The sequence below is a fragment of the Zootermopsis nevadensis genome, unplaced genomic scaffold (genome assembly GCF_977971745.1).
Source record: "Zootermopsis nevadensis isolate Lab colony 2312 unplaced genomic scaffold, Znev_1.0 Znev_ptg000032l, whole genome shotgun sequence".
Lineage (NCBI taxonomy): Eukaryota > Metazoa > Arthropoda > Insecta > Blattodea > Termopsidae > Zootermopsis > Zootermopsis nevadensis.
The window spans coordinates 3,870,149-3,891,060 of NW_028259164.1; the positions used below are offsets into that span (position 1 = coordinate 3,870,149).

Sequence of the window (20,912 nt, forward strand, 5' to 3'; positions counted from 1 at the left end):
TGTGTTCGCATGATTTGTATATTGTACACATCTGAAGAATTGTTTTACATGTACCGACCACAGCCTCTAAGGTATAGGTTTTACGCGTGAATCATAGGTACTGTAGAAAAATTCGTCTTTAAGAGAAAAGTACTTATATTTGTTTTTGCATTACAGTCACCTTAATAGAAATGGAGGTACCTGTGGATTAAATAATAAATTATATAAATTATTACATGTTCTGTAGCAGTTTCTTTGTGACACTGAAACCTCGTGTTCTCAAAACCCACAAGCTGGGGAAGACATGGACAGTTCTTGTTGGTTACAAGTTGAACGACCCAGACAGGAGAGTTACGCAGATGGCCTTTGTTAACGTCTAAACTGTTCAAATTTTGGTGCATGCACATCCTTTATGTCATGCTTATAAGGATGTGTGCACACATAAGTGTTTGAAACAGAGTCATGTTAATAATAGTAAGACCACTTGGAAGAGCTCTGCATATGTGAGAGGATAATATTAAAATAGATCTTTGTAAAATTGGGTTTAGGTGTCTGAATTGGAGTCATAAGGCTCAGCATAGGACCAGTGGTGCATTCTTTTTAAAATTGTGGTGAACTTTCAGGTTCCATAAAATGTGGGGAATTTTTTGACTGCTTCATGGAGGTAGTGAAATATTTACTGGTTACAGCCAATAAACTTTGTAACTCTGGACTCTTCTAAATTATGATAGGAACACTGGTAGCCCTTATTTTAATCCTCGACCTGCGTGAGACGATTGTAAGCAATGTCTATAATGATAATTTCTTTATAATCAATCACTTGTGTTGGTAAATAATTTTCTGTTTCAAACAGTCATCCTTGAAGATTCATTTTCATCTATATATGCTGCTTAATCTGAATGATGCTTTCTCTTATTGCGTTGATCCAAGTCCTGTTGCTGTCTTATAGGTGGTGAGACTAGTGAAAGTTATCTTGTCTAAACCCTGGGTTTATTCTTCATCTCTGTTGTGTGCATTAACCGGTCGGTGCATACTTCGTTTCTGGCCACATACAGTCACAAGACGATGCTACAGTTTTTGTGAATGTTTCCCAGCAGTTGGTGTCGTAGCGGCGTCGGGTGAGGTAGACCGTGTCTGTTCGTTGAACGCAAGAAAACATGCACATCTGCGAAGCATGATAACGTATATCAGTATCAGACAGTAAGATAAGAAACAGTTCACACGTGAGAGGGAATGAAATAATGCAACTATTAAGTTGGATTGTAACTTGGAAATATCGTAATGAAGGATATGTAACCCAGACGTTTGTCATTTTAGGGACCGTCTCTGTCTTTGAAACATTAGACTTTTGCTATAAGTTGAAGCCCTGAAGATGGAGGTAATATGTTCCTTCGGTACACTGGTATCTACATCTTTATAACCGCTTGGTTACAGTTTGGTTCATTCAATATGAATTAATGTGCATCAGACTTTCTTGAGGGTAATATGCTTTATTTTCACTTCTGACAAATTTTTATGGACTTGGTTTTTGCATTTCTTCTCTCTCCATCTTTTCCAACCCCCTTCACCACCCCACCAGCAAATTGTTTTGAAATTTGAATGGTAGAACACTCTGACAAGACAAATTGCACAAAATGTGGAATGGAACAAAGTAAGGCGTAAGTACATTATTTCCACTGGTCTCCCCATGCCATTGTGGCTGTTATAATGAAGACTCATTTGTCATGCACCAGGTTATGGGAATTTTCATCTTACTGGCTTTTGTGTGTCGGAGAATCCGTGTACAGTAATTGCTGTGGTGATGTTGGCTAGTAGTGAAATCTGAAGTTCTGAGACTGGTGTTACGCATATTCACAAAGTTCTCATAGTAAGGATAGCAGTTCTGTCAAGTCATCATTGGATTCGCTAATTTTGAACCAAAGGCCTGGGAGGTGGATGATGTTGGGGGCCATTGGTACCTTCAAAATGACAGAAATTTCTTCTAATCCAGAATTACTTTCACCGTGTTTTCTTTGAGCTCACAAACCTGATTTCCCGTGTCAGCTGTCTCGCCTCCTCCATATGACGTGCATATCTTCTCGTGGTAGTGTGGCGGCCTGTACTCATATTCCATGTCACTTAGTTCCACGCGCCTTGTCACCGTTTCACACAGTGAACGGAAGTCCTGCAACAGTCGGCATTTTTGATTAGTTCCATGACACTGTGCTTGAAGGGAATGGGCATTGTTTGTGAGAGAGCCTGAAGAAAAGCTTCATGTCCTCCAATGACATATCATTTATCCAAAATTTTTTGAAAGATGTCCAACTAGTTCAGAAGCTGAAAGTGGAGGGACAACTTGCACGCACAAATAGCATACTGACCCCTTACAACCTTTATTTCCTAAAGAAAATTGTGTATGTTTCAGATTATGTCTTATTTTTCCGACAGCAGAAATATATATTAGTGTAAATAATGAAAAAAATTCAGTAAAGTTGACTGTAAGGCAAAACAGTAACAGAAGAGTAATATGATATGAATTGTAATCTTTTTCATGAGATGGGCAGTAGGTTCCACTTTTCAAGCCGTGCTATAAATTTAAATATAATCACTGAATTGCAAATATCATCACTCACTGCTCTTATGAAACTTTACGGATATAACTGGAGTGAATGTCATGGAAGAATACGCTGGGAGGTGGTGAACATTCTGTTCTTTAGTACCTGTAACAGGATAACTGGGTAAAATGTGATCTTTGCTGTGAATAAAAGAAATGTAGGCTCTTAAATTTTGCAACATTACCACAGTCACTTCTACGTCCCTGTTGTCTCTCTCCTGGGGGTAGACTTCTCGTGGAACATGGAATGATCCGTAGAATGGTTTGTCCCACACTGCATTTCGTTCTTCACGAAACTTAATTCCCTAAAACATTGGAACAGAAAGTCTAAATGTTTGCTGTTTTTATCCGTGGACTGTGTTGTTTAACGAGGAGCTTAATTATCTGTGTCTTACCTTTGTATTATTGTGTTGAGCCAGAAGCCCAAATTCTGCACATGACGCAGTGGTGATAATCCACAGAACTGTAGCAGTTGTTGACACTACCGTATATATCTGCAAACACATCCGGTAGTGGTAATGTTAATGACCGCTATTGGTAACAGATTCAGCATTGCACAACTAATATGACACTTTCTTATGTAAGATTTGTTTCTGAAATTGGTTGAACGCTGCAATTTCTGTAGTCTTCTATTTAACTTCTTTGTTGCCTCATATTGTTATCATTCATATGATACAGTTCTTAAATCTTTAAGTAATATTATAGAGATCATATTTAATGCTACATGACATATGCTTTGAAGCAAGCGTACTTAAGTAACGTATGAATCGGTCATCATAATCCTCATAGTGAAATTGCGGCACATTAAATTATTTTATCCTACAATTTCATGTTTAATACAAATTCTGTTATGCTTATTGATAATGGTCTTTTGGGTTCTGACATTTGTAGTCTTGCAGGAGGTTGCCAACATTTTGGGGAACGTTTTAACGACCTGCAATACTGCAAATTGTCGCAACCCAGAAGAACACATTCGACACCCTCACTGGCACGAGAACTCTAAACATCTCTGTTACTATAATCTTCTCAAGTACCGAAACCTCGGCTGAGGACTCTCGTTATCATATCATGCTGGCTGAGAGAGAGAGCGGTGAATGTGGTATTTCAGCGCAGCCCCGGTTGGCAGGGGAAGGCGAAGTTACGGAAAACATCGCATCATTGGCGTTTGTCCACCAAAAATCCCACATAGTGAGTGCATCTTGGTATTCATGAACATTGGCGATTTTTTATCGGTGCACAAAATAAAATTGAGATTTGGGGGAGTAGTGACCCAATTCTTTAGAGTTTCTTAACAGTTTTGAAACCTTCAATATATAACCAAGGAAGGAAACGTAGGATTTGAGGTTTTCACAGCAGTGAGTCGGAAGATGGCTGTCTTCTGGGTTGTTGCGCCACGTAGTCTGGTAACCGGACTACGCGGTGCAACAACCCAGAAGATGGCAATCTTCAAGGAAGAAAATGCACAGCGTTGCTGTTAGTAAGACATGTTGCTTCTGATTTGCAAAATGTTTAACTATGCGTGATGCTGGTGTAAATTGAATGTCACATCTGAGTGTTGGCACTCATGCTTCATATTCGGGAGGTCTCTGGTTCAAGTCCTCAGGCTAAAGTTCTCTGTAGTTTGACTCAGCCCCTCCACAAACAATTCTGGGATGTTACCTTAAATTAGGCTGTGACCATTTCCAATTCATGATAATCGCGCTACGTAAGCCACAAGTAACACTGGCGGGAAGAGAATGATGACAGGTGTTGCACTGCCTGTAGCAGCAGGACAAACTGAAAGACTTGAGCCATGAACCAGAAACTGGATGCTGTGGTCATGGCAGATTTTTATGTCAGATTAAATGAATGTGGGTAGCTGCTAGCAGCAGCACATCACATGATAGGCTGTATTAATATGAACGTTAGGGCAAGCAGGGATGGGGATAGTACAGTCATGTGGAGCATTTCTGCCACTTGTACCTTTATGAACGGGGAGACGGATTTGATGGAATATCTTGAGCAGCTTATAACCTGTTAATAGTTGAAGAACGTTTCCATAGCCTGGAGGCTTTCAGTTACATAGTTGGATAGGCAATGACTGGAGAACTGATGTGCATGCATCCCTCTGCTGACCAGCATAAGACTGTACTTCTATGAGGTCGCAGCTTCCAAATTAAGCAATTATATTAATATGGAATAAAAATCATTGCTGTCTCCCCTAGCTGAGAGAGTAACAGGAAGCGTTTAATTTTAGAAACTGGCAGACCATGTGATGATCAGCGCGTTCTGTTATATACCATAGGAGGAGGAATGGTGACCTCCATATCAAATAGGACCCCTCGAATAATGTATTACTAAGCGTCCGAGTAGTTTCAGTCTTAGATAATGTGCAAAGTGCATCTTTGTGGCGAAACAAATTTGACCTCTGACTTGCAGTCAAGTCTCTGGTGGGCGTTTCGACTCTTGCAGCCCAGCAGCTCCTGGGAGCAGCCGTTTTGGAAGAGAGTGTTATTAAACCTCCTCTGGAGGAGGTCGGGAGGATGGGAAGATGGCTAGCGATGAGGTCTTCGGCGTCCCCCTCGTCCCACCTGCTTGGCGACGCCACTGATACCTACTGATGTGTACCGGTAAGTCACTTTGTTGAGTTTGACTGGGAGTGAGTGTACCCTGTCCTTGGTGGTAATATGTCACTCTTACATCGTTAAGGATGGACAAGCCCCGGAGGGGGGGGGGGTCGTGGCAACATGGGAGGGAGCAATCACTCATGTGTCCGTCTGCCCCGTGCACCAGTTTTTTAATTGAAACCTCCGTAGTTTGAGAAACTTCTCCCCAGTGTCGAGATGTTACCCAGTTCACGTTCTAGTGGCGGGTGTTCGGTGCTCCGCGCTTGCACATGCAGCATCCACTCTTTGTGCGATCTATTTTAATGCCATGTGATCATTATACTTAATGTGCAGTGCAGTTATGTCAGCTGATTTCGTCAAAATGCATTTCACGACCCGGTAAGTTAATTTGATGGCCAGACGTGTATGGGCGAGTCATTAAATATTTTTGCCAAATTTCTTATCAGATTCGTTTTTGTGACGCCATAATTAGGATTTTAATGACGTAATCGCACAAAATTGCCAAGCCTGTTTTTGGATATTCAACAAATACTTTCACGAGGCGTGAGTTCTTCGCACTGAAAATCCTTTTAAGATCGAATTTCCTCACTAGACTGTTGATGCAGAGTTCGTACTGTCGTCACAAAAATAAATTGTCCTTTGGAAGTAATTGTTTTCAGGAATAGAACAAATTATTTTACAATTAAGTTGACTGGATTTTCTGCAAACGTATTTCATGTGGAGTGGCAGATGAAAATCACGCTGAAATTGTTAACGAAGATGGCTGTCTTATGGGTCGTAGCGCCGTGCAATCTGGTAGAAGTTTACTGCCTCCATCATCAGGGCCATGAGTGATGATGGAGGAATCAAGGACCTCTGAAATGTCTACGTGTTTTTAACGTTTATGTTTATTTGGCCCGGATTGTGTTCCAAGGCCCACGTACTCGTCACAAACTGTTGAATAATATTCTGAAAACGAACAAGAGGAAATCGCTTCTAGCTGTGCCAGCAAGAGAAAAGCCTGGAGCCCGGTTGTCGCGTAGCCACCGCTGGCGTCCGCATGTGAGGAAGGGTATCTCTCTAGCTGATAACCCGTGACGGCTCTACAATTAACTGTTAAGTGGGTTCTAACTCAGTTCTTCAGTGCAAGGAGTCGTGTGCTGTTGCAGTGCGGGCGGTCGCAGAAATGCCTCGCCGTCACAAGGAATACAACGTGAAAAGTTCTAAATGTTTCTCAGTGCCAGAGATTCTGAAACCGAAAGTTGCTGCTAAGTGGTAAGAAGTGTTCAGCTCTCATCCTTTTTACTGTGCACATGAAACGAAGTGTTTTGTGTCTTGAACTCGTGCACATGATCGTCGTAGTTCTTCGAGCATGTCCTAGCCCCCGCGCGATTTTGTACGGAGCCGAAACGGAGTCTCGGCTCTGTCGGAGGAACTCAGATGGCAAGTGCCTGAGAATCATTACACGATGAGGAACTTTGAGTTGCTAAATAAAGGTCTTTGCAGAATGAACGAGGAAGAACATGCATAATTTTGGTTGGATAAATCTTTTAAGTAGTCACTAAGAAACGCGGAGAGAGAAGACATGACAATATTAAAGTGTACGTTAAGAAATAAGTTGAATTAGCTGTGGCCAGTGGCGGACTTTCGTATTGGATTTGTGACTGTCTTAGCGATGAGGCATTGGATTGTTTCTTAGTTAATTAGTTAGTTATTTGTTAGGGGCGTGTGTAGTGCCATGTTGTTCTGCACCTAAATGTTTATGTGACTCAGTTTTCTTGTCACTTAAAGTGACGTTTGTCTCCAGCTGACTTCCATGGGCTCTACCACGTGACGTAAATATTAGAAAATGTAGAAAAAGAGGAAAATTTAGTATTACCGACGATCGTATTTCTGTGAGCAATTGATTCCTGGTGCGTCACAAGAAAGGAACGTGACAATGCAGCGAGATCATTGTCCACTTTGTAATAGGTTCCTCCAATGTTTATTTGGTAAGATTTAAGTCCAGTGAGATCAGAGTACAACGTTCAATGTTTAAACAGAGGAGTGCAGAGAAATGTGGTAGAAATTTGTTGTCTGCCTTGCATTGTGCTGGAGAAGGATTTCGGACGATAGGAATTTGCAGTGTGGAAAATTTCGAGGAATAAATGTAGGTTAAAATGTTAAGGTTAGGTTAGGTTAGTACCACTGACTGAGCACAAGGGGTTAAAATGGTAAAGCGAAAAACCTTTTTTTAGGAGCTTGTTTCAGAACTTTATACATCTTCCAGAACGCGCCCAAAAATATTTGGCAATGAAATTTGTCCTCTAAACCGCCAGTCGCGGATATAAACGGAGGGAAACTAAAATGAATGTTTTTACTCTCTTGTTACGTAAAGAATGACTGATGCGTTCAGTTGATGGTCTAAAAGTGGAGGGGTTGTATTTGAAACGGTGAGTCGGGGAGAAGACGAGAGGCACATAATTAAAGCGTTTATTTTCCACGAGTTCTCCGTCAACGTAAGTTAATTCCTCAGCCACGGAGCTTTAAGAAGCCTTCATTAGGCCCTTGCAACATTGGAAAGTGGGCAAAGACCAGAAATGCCCAAATCCACGCCACGTTGAATTTCAACGGGTAGTTTACTGCGAGGAGTGCGACGAATTGCTGTTTTGTCTAATGAGGTGTTACGGTGAACTAATTTGATTAGCGCGTGGCTAATATGTAAGTGCCCTTACACCTCCGTCGAAGGACGAATGGCTCGGGACCTCACAATCTGTGAATGCCTGAAGCTGAATTTATTCAATTAAAAATCTGCTGAAAGACGCAGACGTAAGTTAATTTGAATAAACCTGTCACTTGTACTGAATAGGCTGTTTCTTTGTGGGTCAAGAGGGGAGTGCTTCAGAACGTTTAACTGTAAAACCACGAGCCGCGTAAGGGAATAAGGTCACGTGTCTGTCTTTTGTAGGGATGGCAACTCTTTGGAAAATTTTGCTTTAATGAGCAGTAAGCAAGACGCAGGGACATCGGCTTCGGAACGGGGCACAGAACAAACTTTCCTCTGCGTGTTTGTTCGAAAGCAGTCGCTTAGCACACAGAACCGCTATCTGGGGGGGGGACCCGGTAATTACGAGTTCGCCCTGATGGTGGAGGCAGCAGGGACCTCTAGGACGTCGGTAAACTTCTACCAGACCACACGGCGCAACAACTCCGAAGGCGGCCGTCTTCGGACTCAAAACCTCGAATCCCACAAAGACCTTCAAGAGGTCGCAACGGACCCTGCGTGTATCAGGCAGGAGGTGGGTCGCGTACTGCCGGTTGCTGTAATGGACAGGGGCAACAGACGTGAGCTCGGTGAGATTTCAGGTTCTCACGGCGACACATATAAAGATCGCTGCCTTCTGGGGTGTTGCGCCGCATATTGTAATAGTAGTAAATGACCGACGTTTCGCAGGTGCTTACTGCCACTATTATCAGGACGATCGCCCTGTGATGTTGGTCCAGTTGCATTGATCGATCGATCGATCGTAAGAATTTTGTGAAGATCTTGGCGTTTTGTGGAAATATTTGTGATTGGATGTTACAATACAGAAGAAGTAGCCTACTTTTATCTTTCAACGTTATCTTTAGGTGAATATCTGACAAAAGAGTCCTCTTAACCGGAGACCAGAACTAATAAGACGGATGCAAATGTGAAATGCATATACACCTTGTGGTCCATCCTCTCCGCTCTGTTTGCACACTCGATTATCGCTCCGGCCGTCCGAGTGTTAATCGAATTGCATTGCAGCTCACACGTTCGGTTTCCTTCACTGCTCGTATGTCTTGTGACACAGATGAGGGATTGAGATGCTGGAAGATCTCGGGTCTAAGGACATTCGGGGCACTTCGAGTTCCTCCGTAGCAGAACACGTACGTCTGCAACCCTCTTGTTTTGCAGTAGTGGAGTGAAGGACCAGACGAGCTGCTCAGTGACGCATTTTAATAATATCCTCTCGTCTGCGCCTAGATGTCCTTAATGGCTTTCAAATTCATCGGTTTACGCATTTTTCGTGTCTTCCACCCGAGCAAAGCTTTCAGTTCACTTAGAATTTACCTTTTGACTACGTGAAAAATTAAAAACAAAACTGCGTTATTCTCAAAACTGGAAGAAAAAGTCAGCGTTTTATTAAGTTGCAGGAAGTTTGCCTCGTGTAATATTGCATAGGCTGTGCTATTCCCACATCCGTGCAGACAAGTCTTCTGCGGAAAAGAATAATTTCTCTCAGCAGGTAAACTTTTTGTGAAGTGTTTCTTAACCTTTTGAGTGTTGTCCGATCACACCGGAGACCCGGTCTCTTTCACTCAACAGTGCAGAGCCGATGACGAGAAACTTAATTAGTCTACGTCTGTTAAATATAGGTTCAAAGTGTCAATTGTCGCGGGTATTTCGAGAACAAGGTCGCCGCGGTGTTAATTACGGTCGGTGGCGGCTTTAATTCGGGTTCCCGAGTCTCGAGGAACACGAAATTTCCTTAGAGCCCGCGATGTCGTTGCGACGAAGGAAATAATTATGGCTCGTACAAATAGATGGCAAATGGATGACGCGGGAGATGGTTTGCTCAGTTTGCAATTCCACCGAGCCTTCTTCACAGAGTTACTTTCCTCTGTCACTCCCGTGATGACATTTAGTGAGTGTTTGTTGCCATAAATACAGCGTGTTTGCAAGCAAGGCAAAGATCAAGTTGCCTTGAAGACGTACGGAAAAGTGGAGGTAATCTCCACGCATTCTTAAGCTGGGCACTAGGTGGAACTTCACGCCCCGCCGCTTTGCTTCCGGGGAAACAGCCCCATTGTCTAATGAGCTGGTCTCTGAGCCCATGTGAACGCGGTGGATATGAGACATACCTTTGCCCCTGCCGGGAATCGAACCCAGGCTAGTCACTGTACTGACTGATGAAAACTGGCTTCTAAAAATGTAATTGTTGTTGTTGTTGTTGTTGTAAAACCAGACGAAGTTATATTTAGACGTCGTTCGCCCCTCCGTTCTGACGTCGGCTTCTATGACTTCAAGGCCTCCGATTCACACACAAATGGATGAAGAGTGAAAGCCAGTGTCGTATTTTGACGGCTTCCCTAATCCATGTCGAAACATTCGGATATTCAGAATTGCTTTGGACATTTGATACTACCAGCTGTCACGTAAACACGGTGACATTCTCATCTGTATTTTAAAGACCTTAAGATTCAAGTTTTTAATCAAGAACGTCAAGATGTTGACGCAATTTTTCATCGTCGCCGAGCCACGAACCAAATAAACTTCGTGGAAACGGTAGGGCCTCTGAAGCGCTGCACTTTGTTACGAGAGCACTGACGATTTATCTTGCTGGCGTCTCCTTTCTGATTGGCAGATTTTTAATTGTGACGTTTCAGCTCCGAACTTCAGCAGCGCAAGAGAGCCGCGGCGGTGGGCGAAGGACGCGCCCCAGTCGTTTTTCAAGAAACTGGTGGACTTTTGGGGCACCTTGTTGGAAGGCACAGGTAGAGAATCTTCTGTTCTTGTCGCATGGAAACAATCAGCTTCCGTTCTAAATGTTACTTTCCAGTCGCTTAATTGTGTTCAGAAATCTTCAGCTGTTGCAAATTACCTGGTCTTCGATATGAGTTATTCAATTGCCTGCACCAGTGTCAGATATTCTCTCAGTCTTCCTCAGTTCTTCCCTGCTGCTTCAGTCTCCTGTGATCGCTCATTCTGCCGATATGATTTTTCCGTGTTCTTCCAAATGCATCTATTCTTCAGGCTTCTTCGTCGTATCTCATTGCATGTTTCTCCTTTCATTCCTCTTTCCTCCTGTCTCGCCAAACTTTCTTCGATATGCAATGGAAGTTTGGTGTTTGCTTTGCTGTGATTATTCAACTTGCACGCATTAATGTTTCTGTGTTCGACCCTTGACCTGGACTGCCATCGCACTTCACGTACTCGTATGTGGGCTTACAGCGCAGTATATTCCCCGTACAAGGTTATTGTTAATGTTTCATAATCACGCGACAGATAACAAGTTCTGAAATGAAGCCCGTCACTTTTCGACCTCTGTGACCTGCCCACCCAACCACTCCGGAGCGCAGAAACACGCGCAGTTGTTGTTGTTGTCCGATTTTTACCAAAACTGGTAAAGTGTCTGCTACAGATTTTAGTAAAACTCCGCGGTGTTAATTTTCACGAGAAACCCTTCGGCCGCTCTCAGGTTGCCACGCAATTTCGTACTGAGAGACGGGCAGATAACACGGCTAAAACGATCTTATCAGGTCCAGCGCAGGGGGGTAAGCGCCTCTAGAAAGATTGGCCCCTCCGTAACGAGATAACGAGTCCCAAGACTCGTTTCGGTATGTACGTGCGTAGTACAACACTAAATTCGGCTTGTCTTCCGGTATGTTGCTCCGTGTAGCCTGGCAAACGTTGAAAATCGTTCCAGAGGTTTGTTCACGGCGATCGCCCCGATGATGGAGGCAGTAAGCACCTCAGATTAATCCAAGGCGCGGCCCGTTTCTTTGCTGTCTAACTTCACGTTGTCCTCCCCTCCCATTCACGCCCTCCGTGGCCTAGAAGGCACGTGACAGACCCGCGTGTCTACGCTGCTCACAGTGATAACGGCGGGCGATAAGGAAGGTGCGCTGACCATCGGCGGCTTCGCCATGTCCATCCTCAGGTAACTCATCTCTTTGTTGGCTGAAGTGGAACGCACTGGCAGGCTTAGAATCGAACCGTGGACACCGCGAGTCATCTCTCGACTTTAAAGCGAAAAATCTTTGTTTCCAAGTGAAATCATTTCTATACGTTGCCATGGAAATATCTCCTCGCAGATTGACTGAAGCAGCCCTAGACAGAGGGTTGATCGACGGGGTTGGTTTCCGCGTTTTGGTGACTGCTTACCGCAGGGCAGTCAGAGAGAGCCGAGAATAGGCGCACTTCGGACAACCGCAAAGCCACTCGAGTATTCTGTTGCGTCGTTAAAGCAAAGCTGTTTCCCAGCTTTGGTTTCAAAGCAATTTTCAGTGTATCGAATGTGTTTTGTCAGGCGCGGCGTGTGGTTTCATGTGTCGGCGGTTTTTATTTTGTGTGTACGAGGAAGTAATTAGCTGCTTCCGCACAACTAAGGGCAAGACTGTAAAGGCCTCCGAAACAATTTTCTAACTTCTGCATTACAATTAAGTTGCGTCTTTTCGTGACATTTCTGAGTTTCATGTAAGAATTTTACTGAACGCGATCCGTGTTCGGTTTGATAAGTGTTAACAGCGGCCGAAGTTCCCCTATGTCGTAGTTCCCCATAATGCCTTGGTCTCGCAAAGCGCGGTTCTTTTTTTCCAGAAACCTAACCCCCGCGGTTGGCGAGGAATTCCTGTGCGGATGGGTCATTGAGGGCCCCGGCTTATCGTTTTACTGTAAATGCAAATTCGCAGACAACTCACCGTGTTTTTCGCCGCGTCACACTCGGACTTCATCCGCGACTTCGCGTCGGTACGCGGTCCACTCTGCGTCGCACACGAAACTCCCGGAGTTTTACGCGAATCTACCACAATTAGTCAGAATCGGTCGTGTTCGGGGTTTCGTGCATGGGTAACGCGTGTATGTACTTTATATGACTTGAAGCTTTCACGACGAGTAAATGCAATAAAATCTTCTCAGGCGACTAGCCGCGTCAATGTGGATCTGTAGTCCAACATCTCCACGTATGGAGCATCTTAAAGCCCTTTAAATCACAGTGGTAACCATATGTACCACCTGTTTTAATATCCACTAAGTCTGCATTTTTGTCACAAAGTGTACTTATGTATTTAGTATGATTCTCACTGCAAACAGCGATTACTTCCTTGAACATCAGTTGATCTTTGTAATGGTGAAGTGTTCTGTTTTCTTCGCGGTACGGACTGAATTCTTAAATAATATTTAGACGGGCTTCTGTCTTTCATTGTGCGTTGTAGAGGGCGTGTGTAATGATATCAATGCGCGGGCGAACGAAATCATTTGTGGATATGCAGATTACGTCTAAAGAGAAACAAATTCATGGTTTATATGTATCAATGATTCCATGTATGTCTGTAATGCGCGTTCTGCCGCGTGCTGAAAGTATTACGCCATGAAACAAGCAAATAAATTCAATATTTAGTAAGTGCATGTTGAATCGTCCTTAGCTATTTCACGTCTCATTTATTTCTGATGTAAATATTATAGTGGGGCATCTGAAATTTGTTGTATTATTGTTGTTGTTGTTGTTGTTGAATTAGAGATTTGTCTGGGGCTGGATGTTGTTCTTCTGTGTGTGAGTGTGTTTTGGGTAACTCGTTTAACACTTTCAAACTCCTGTTCGTTGTGCAGTTTAACACTACTCGTTTTTGAGAGCAGACGCGGGTCAGTAACCTGTGATATCAGTTGAAAGAGGCTACGAAACTGTACTCTCGTGCACAGCGAGCGGTAAATTCTCCATTTCACGTTACTCGCAACACCATCTTAATATATTTTATAAGAAATGTGCAAACGTTCGAAAATTGCGCTTCGTTAAATTTCAAACGTCGCTTTCCCATGTACAAAGAAACGCCCGAACTTATCTGTGGGTAGACTATCTGCCTTACCGTGTTGTGGCGCGGCGATTTGCCCCAAATTCTGACGATATTTAGCACAACAAAGATTCTAGACAGCGTGACAGTCGGGTGCTGTTATGAACAACTTTCGTCTTACCTGGTGTTGACTTACAATCAGCGCCATTTCGATTGAATTTGTCGTCAGTAGTTCTGGTTCTTGTTGAAAAAAACCTTAACTTGTGGCGGGTTGGTGTTCGGAATCGTCTGTTTTATATTGCAAAAAGGGATGATGTGGATCGTAGAGAAGGGAAGAGGCGGGAATCTCAGTGGGGATAATCCCGCGAGCTGTGCTTCCCGTGACGCATTCTGTCTGCCCGGTTCGTCTATATGAAAAAAGCAAATTGTGGCTGGTTTTGATTAAAATTTGTGTCACTCAGATCATAATGGAAATGAAGGTGTGAGTGACACAAAACCAAACAGGATTAACTAGGGCCTTTAGTGACCACCTACAATTCGCGATACACAGGAAGAACGTTTATTCAAGGGTTTAAATTATCAAAGCCTGTTTAATAAAGAATGTTCTGTGGCATTTTACCTTAAGCCACATCAAACACACGCGGCTGATATTCAATAATTTCGGAAATTTGAGTGCGTTTCTCGTTAAGGCATTTACAGATAACAATTATCTTTATTTGTACTCGTATGAGTGTTTGTTGGTTGTAACTTAATCTAGTTAGGCCTGATATTAAAATCACAAGTTTCTCCTCTAGAATATGACAGTCGCTCTTCCACGGAACAAGAATCTTTTATCTCCTTCGGCTTTTTGTACGATTACAAGGAAAATACTGCGAGCGGGCGAACGCAAATTGCCTGTACATGATTTATTGGCTTGTAACAAAGCCACGAGCGTCGTACATGTAAAGAAATTTGTTCTGAGGACGAGGAATTGACGGCTTTTGACTTCCGCTCGCGACGCTGGAGTGTGGTTTCTGTTTCCACGTCAATTGGAGAGTTAACATTAAACATTTCATTTGGAATCCGAAGAAGGAACTTGAAAGAAATGGCCGAGGCGCTCGTCACAGACTCAGTGTTGTGACGTCAAGAGAAGGTCCGATTCGCCTCGCGCCGCGTGTCTATGACAGGACGATCCGTTCCGTGGTTGCATAACGAATTTAGCCCGTCCCGACGACGAACTAAAGTGCTCTAAGGTCAAAGCGATTCGACGCACCTGTCACCAAGGCTCTTGTCCAGATCTGCCTCCGTCACCAGGTCGCCCTGAAGATGAAGATGGAGGCAGTAAGCACCTCTAAAACGTCAGTAAACTGCTGTATGGCGCAACGTCCTAGAAGACAGACGTCGTCGCAAAAATTCGATTTCCTCCCGACACAATTACTTCTGGTGCCTGAAGTTGCCGATTCCCGGCAAGGCACAATGCGCCTTAACTGGTTTACGATGACAGGCGAGGTTGCGTGAGATAGCATCTAGAAAATGCAACACACGCGCTGTTTAATTCCGTCTGCATGAAGACGCAGCCCGGATAGTTCAGTGAAACAAATTATGCTCCAGAGTTGGCGAAGAATTCGCCAAAGACGCATCAGACTCAGTCAAAGGCCAGTGGTTTATCTGCACAAGAGCGCTGATGTCTGCGTCCGGCCAATAAGTAGAATAGAGATGTCGCTAGTTCCGTTTTTCACCACGTAACAAATATATTCATCTGCTCAAGGCGTTTGGTGGGAATCCTCTTGGAAAAGGATCACTTGCAAGACACATAAGTATATGTAAGGATAATATTAAAATGGATTTTACGGAAATGTTTGGGGGGGGGCGTGGCTTCGCGCTCTGGCTCCCGATTTAGTTTCGTTGTTTTCCGAAAGAAATTGTGAGAATTTGTTGGACGAACTTGTAATTGTGCCACTTATAGCAGCATTTTAGACTTCAGAGACCAATGCATTCTCCTCGTTCACTCGTTGAAGAGGTCGAGGTCGGTCGGTAAGTTGCTCAGCAGCTTGACCGATCCCGTTTACCGCGAGTTCACAGGTCGCCCTGGTCTGGATGAGGCTGAACATGCATTTGAAAATAAGTCGATGTTGTGACGATGAGGACCCCGGGGGGGGGGGGGGGGGGGGGGGGGGGGCAGTGAAATTGTTGTCGTGAGAGATTTAACGCGGGTGTGATTTTTCGTTCTGATTGCCAGATCTGTGTTCACATACTTGATCGATTAGTTGATTAATTTTTCGTTTCGTTTTTTTGCGAAGATGCGTGATCTCGCACAATTAAGTTTGTGAATCCCACGCTCGTAGTCAAGACAACAAACAAGTCGCGTTTGATGGTCCGATTGTGGACCAATGCATTCTACGGTTTTAACTTCGTGACGTCGCTTGGCACCATCCACCGCGTGCCACGTAATACTGGCGAATGAAGTTTTTTCCGGAAATTATTAAGGAACCAGTTTTAGATGGCGGACGGATTTTTAATTATTGTGCTATTGACGTTAGGGAGCATTAATGTGGTCCAACAAGTTCTCTTCTACACCCCTAATTTAACCCCGTTTATTATCTTCATGCAACCATTTCTCCCACGCGTGTTCATTTAATGGTCAGAGAACGCACAGGAACGTTTCTGCTACACGTGGCTGCGTTTTTTTTTTGGGGGGGGGGAAGGGGTTAGAGAGCAACATTTCCCGCGCGGGGGCCCGCAGATTTCAAGTTGCACCTCCGCCGTCATGGCTCAGTTCCCAGTTTTCAGAAATAAATAAATCCGTGTGTTCACGACTTGAAGTGAAGACATTCTGGAATAGACGCGGCTTACGTCGCGGGTCGGGGCGTCTGCAAAGCCAAGCGTCGTGACTGCCACGACGAGCCACATCCATCACTTAAATTAAACGCAGATTAATGTGAACATAGAGGTTTTTGTTTTTGTTTCAGGCTTTGTGTCTATCTTTGGCAGAAGTCATTTGAAATTAAAACGAACCTCTTTTACCTTGCCGAGATGGGAAAATAATTAGTGTATATCGTAATGGTTCTTCGCCGCACAGCAGGGGTGTACAAACGGAAGTATAAAATTAAAGTTAGTTTAGCTGGGCACGCGAAACTGATTTCGGTAATAAGCAAAAGAGTAGATAAATAGATTTACGTGAGTGCACTAACTCATACACTTGGGTGGGGGGGTTGGCAGGTAACGGTAGATATTAGAAGTTGGATGTGGTGAAAAATGTTCACAAAATTTTGGTTGTGGAAACTTATTCTTCTGAGATTTGTAATTCTCACGGAGTTGAAGATGTCTTCTGGGTCGTGATGCCTTGTAGTCCTGTAAATGGTTACCCTGAAGATGGGGATGAAAGGATGTTAACCACCTTCGGGCTACATTACTGCACGGCGGACAAAACCCAAAATACCGCAGGCGGCAACCTGATACTTTTTCATGCTAAGCGTTCAGTCGGAGGATAATATTAAAACGGTTTCAGAGGTGAGGTGTGGGGTGGCTGAGGACAGGGAATGTCCCACACTAGTGGCGACACGTAGCGGTTTAGGCGTTCCACAGAAGCAAGTGTTTGAGACAGCGTTCCATACGTTCGGCATCTGTTTTCATTGTTCTACGTCTCTTGCCCTATTCTGTGCTGCACGCTTTCGTCTGCTTTAGCTTCTTTGTCTCTCCCCACGAACCGCCTTTCATCCCTTCCGCCTGCAACTTCGCACAGCCGCACTGGCTGTGCGTTTCTTGCGGTAACTCGTTTTGCGACTTTGATTCGGAATTAATTGTGGGGTAATGAATCTTTTGAGAGAAGCCGTAGGATTTCCTGGGTGGTCGATCAGCCCGTCGCAAGCCTTCACCTGGATCTTGCACGTCGGAGTTACGAGCAGAAACTTTAATTGGAGCTCGGAAAGGGTTCCTGCTATAAATCTGAAATGATATACTCGGAATATGTTTTTACCTCGTGGCACTTTCACAAGCACGTGGTATTTGTTACGTGTTTTACAAACCAAGATGCATGAGATGGTAAAAACGACTTTTGCGTCGTGAGCGCTCTGCAACAGATCGGGCATTGTACCAGCGTGGAAAGAAAAACTGTTTCTCCCTGCATCTAATAGGCCACCGCTTATACTAAGCTTAGAAGTGGCGTTCACGATTTGGCTCGGTCCCTGCTGAGGTTGTTTCTGTTGTGTTGTTGATAGGAGGCATCCTACCCTTTTTACGTGAGGCCTCCACAAACAGCGACCATGTCTACTCAGGTACATCAGAGCTGGTCCATTGCTTTTCTAGATTGTGTTTGAAAACCCGAATTGTTCTGCTGTAAATTTCAGTACATATAAATACATCGATGTTTTATTTGCCTTAAAACTTTTTGCGATTTATGTAGGTCTGTAGAGCCGATGATATCAGATAAAATATTCTGTAGAAGTGGACTTCTTGCCGCGTTGTGTTGCAATCAGATGTCTACAGTAGGATGAAACTGGGTTCTTCGCCCTTCATTAGAAAAATCAACATGCCCCTATTTTAACATTCACCTTGTCAAATGTCCACTCAATCCCCCGTATTCTCGAAAAAGTATTCATGTTTTGTTGATAGCTGTTAGGAGTTTGAACAGATCTACAGACAGACGAGTTTTATTGTCCTCCGAAAGAGATAGGTTGCATAGAAACATGTGTTGTCTGTCGCTGCCTAAAGTAAACAGTTATACAAGAAAGACCGCTAGCGGCCCTAGATTTTGTTCATTCGACGCAAGCTGGAGTCTTTGTGAAGAGTTTTGACTTTATTCATCGCAGTATTCACAGAGCGAAATTTCATGTCCCTGATGGAGCATCTTCCATGACCATGACATTGCATACGTCCACTTTGCAACGTCTCGCAAAAATAGCACTTACGGTAAGGGAACATAAGGTCGACATTTCTTTGTTATCTCTGTTTACTTTTAATATAAGACTTAACAGTAAGCGTTTTCTTATTTTTCAGTTGTCTTAATACCGTGTATCGTACACTGTAATTTCAGGAAAATATCACCAGGTCTAATGCCCCCTGGATCTCCAGGAATATTTCGGCGAAAATCATCCAATGCCGATCTTCCGCCGTTTACGACTTGCTCCCAGTCCGCTAGAGCGAGTATTGGTGACATTCTTGCCCACAAGATGGCGGTAACTGGTGCAGGCGTAACACCACAAGGTTGGCCCAACACGAAAGATGATTATGAACTGAAGGAAGTAATTGGTTAGTATGATATCAGTATCACATGTAGTATGATTAATGTCACTTTATTTTACTGCCGCATTTGTTTGCATCTGATAATATTGTTGTTTAATTATTTGCTAACTTGACACAAATCGTACGTCACACGAAGTGTTACTAATGTTCCGAAAAACATGTGTCTGGAGTGAATGGAGTGAAGAGTGGCGAATCGGAGATACCAAGGGAAGAAATAGACTTTTACGAAACAATGTCCGTCCATATTTTCGAGTGTTTCTGACGGTAATATTTGTAAAAGCTCTAGTGTGATCAGGAGTTTGTATATTAAACGGCAGTGCATGATAAGCACGTTCCATGGCATGCCGGCACATCTCTTAACGATCAGAAGTACTACGCTCACAGCATACTAATGTGTGACATGCAAGAATTCAGAGAACATGAAGATGATGGGCAAACGTATAAGCGTTGGCATATCAGTTTCAAATGTCCACAAATTTTGTTCCAGGTGTTGGTGCAACTGCAGTGGTCCATGGTGCCTTCTGTAAACCAAGACAAGAAAAATGTGCCATCAAACGAATAAATCTCGAAAAATGGAACACGAGCATGGATGAATTATTGGTAAATGTATTGTTTACTTAGGTACAGTATATATTTTAGGATATTGCATTTTAAGAATTGTATTCCTGAACCCAACAACCACAACAGAATGGCTTCATAATATATTTCTTCTCATGTGAAGTTTGATAGGTTGAAAGCTTAAAATACACAAGTAAATATCTGCAAATTTTGTGCACCATTTGCACTTTAAAAGCATCAGCATGGTGATAGTGTGAACATTACAGTGCAAATTTAATAATTTTTCAGTACTGGAAGTGTGTTTGGAGTGGAAGCTACGCCATTCTTCATTCATGCAGTTTCTTTCTACCAAACATCGAAGCCGAGCTGTCGAGGGCTTTGACTCGAACGTTGGTGTCAAGACTGGCCGTCCTGACCGATGTTTTTTTTTCAGTCCTTCGAGGCTCTAATAGTACCTTAAAATAGACCATGGCTGCTTCCGTCCACATTCACGATGGAGAGTAATGTAACCGAACAATTTTCTCGTTTTTGCAGAAGGAAATTCAGGCCATGTCTTCATGCAACCATGAAAATGTTGTGACGTACTATACAAGCTTTGTGGTTCGTGAAGAACTGTGGTTAGTGCTTCGTTTGTTGGAGGGAGGCTCACTGCTGGACATAATTAAGCACAAAACGCGTTCCTCCAATTGTCATCATGGCGTCTTTGATGAGTCTACCATCGCCACTGTTCTCAAGGAAGTACTAAAAGGGCTGGAGTACTTTCACAGCAATGGGCAAATTCACAGGTAATGAGCCAAACACAAATTTGTACGAAGAAGAATTATGCGCAAAATAAGATTACAGAACTTCATTCTCATGACCAGTCTTATTCTTCTTCTTACTTGGCTCTACGACCCGATTGTGGGTCTGAAGTTTCCTAGTCTTTGAAGCGCATTTGTGAGCAGTGAGTGACCAGTCCACCGACTGCACAATTTCTACTCAATCCTGATTTGACTGCCAGAGCCATCTAGTAGTGAATCAGGAGAGACTTGAGTGAGAAATGTCCGCCGAATTCTGCTTATGAAACATGTCGTTCGTGCTCATAAGGTTCCTTTACGTGCCGTAAATCTACAACGTGGGACCGCCGGCTTTACTTCCTTTCCGAAGGAAGTTGTGCTACGGATTTTTATCACCCTTAAAAATCCATCGACCTTGGTCGGGTGTGAACCCATGAACCTTGGGTCCAGTGATGAGCACACCGACCGCTAGTCCACCAAGGGGAGACCAGTCTTATTAGTTTCTGTAAATTGAAATTGTATTATATTCTTTGCACAAAGTGAATTCATGTGTCCATCTGTCTGCTTGCTTCATATTTGAAACTGCAGAACAGTTTTGGTGAGGGGAATTCTATTATAAAAGTTGTCGGGTGAATTTAATTTTGTTCAAATCAGTTTAGTTTCCCCCCACCCACCACCACCACCACCTAT

The 20,912-nt window shown here is 43.5% G+C and overlaps 2 protein-coding genes across 6 annotated transcripts in view; one reads left to right on the forward strand and one right to left on the reverse strand.

Moving 5' to 3' along the window:
• Positions 1-13,951, reverse strand: LOC110827739 (uncharacterized). Its single transcript, XM_022059668.2, has 5 exons — positions 13,850-13,951; positions 2,968-3,066; positions 2,758-2,877; positions 2,006-2,143; positions 1-1,144 (listed from the first exon to the last, which is right to left on the reverse strand). The coding sequence occupies exons 1-5, from the start codon at positions 13,874-13,876 to the stop codon at positions 995-997; spliced, it is 534 nt and encodes a 177-aa protein (XP_021915360.2). The 5' UTR covers positions 13,877-13,951; the 3' UTR covers positions 1-994.
• The window catches only part of fray (oxidative stress responsive kinase frayed), a 24,371-nt gene continuing 8,877 nt past the window's right edge, over positions 5,419-20,912 (forward strand). For 2 of the 5 annotated variants that reach the window (XM_022059661.2, XM_022059663.2), the window contains exons 1-5: positions 6,285-6,432; positions 10,549-10,656; positions 18,680-18,894; positions 19,376-19,488; positions 19,981-20,231. In XM_022059661.2, the coding sequence (XP_021915353.1) occupies positions 6,344-6,432; positions 10,549-10,656; positions 18,680-18,894; positions 19,376-19,488; positions 19,981-20,231 (776 nt within the window). In that variant the 5' untranslated portion in view covers positions 6,285-6,343. Of the gene's footprint in view, positions 5,557-6,276; positions 6,433-10,548; positions 10,657-18,679; positions 18,895-19,375; positions 19,489-19,980; positions 20,232-20,912 lie in introns of those variants that run through there. The other 3 variants (XM_022059662.2, XM_087359724.1, XM_022059664.2) reach the window with 3 other exon arrangements.

Excerpts from the sequence above, each read along its gene's own strand:
- LOC110827739 (XM_022059668.2), bottom strand. The coding sequence starts at position 13,876 with ATGGCGCTGATTGTAAGTCAACACCAG. Across the intron at positions 2,144-2,757 it reads GGGACGTAGAAGTGACTGTG|GACTTCCGTTCACTGTGTGA; the intron begins GTAATGTTGCAA and ends CGACTGTTGCAG. Across the intron at positions 1,145-2,005 it reads CAGCTGACACGGGAAATCAG|ATGTGCATGTTTTCTTGCGT; the intron begins GTTTGTGAGCTC and ends CATGCTTCGCAG.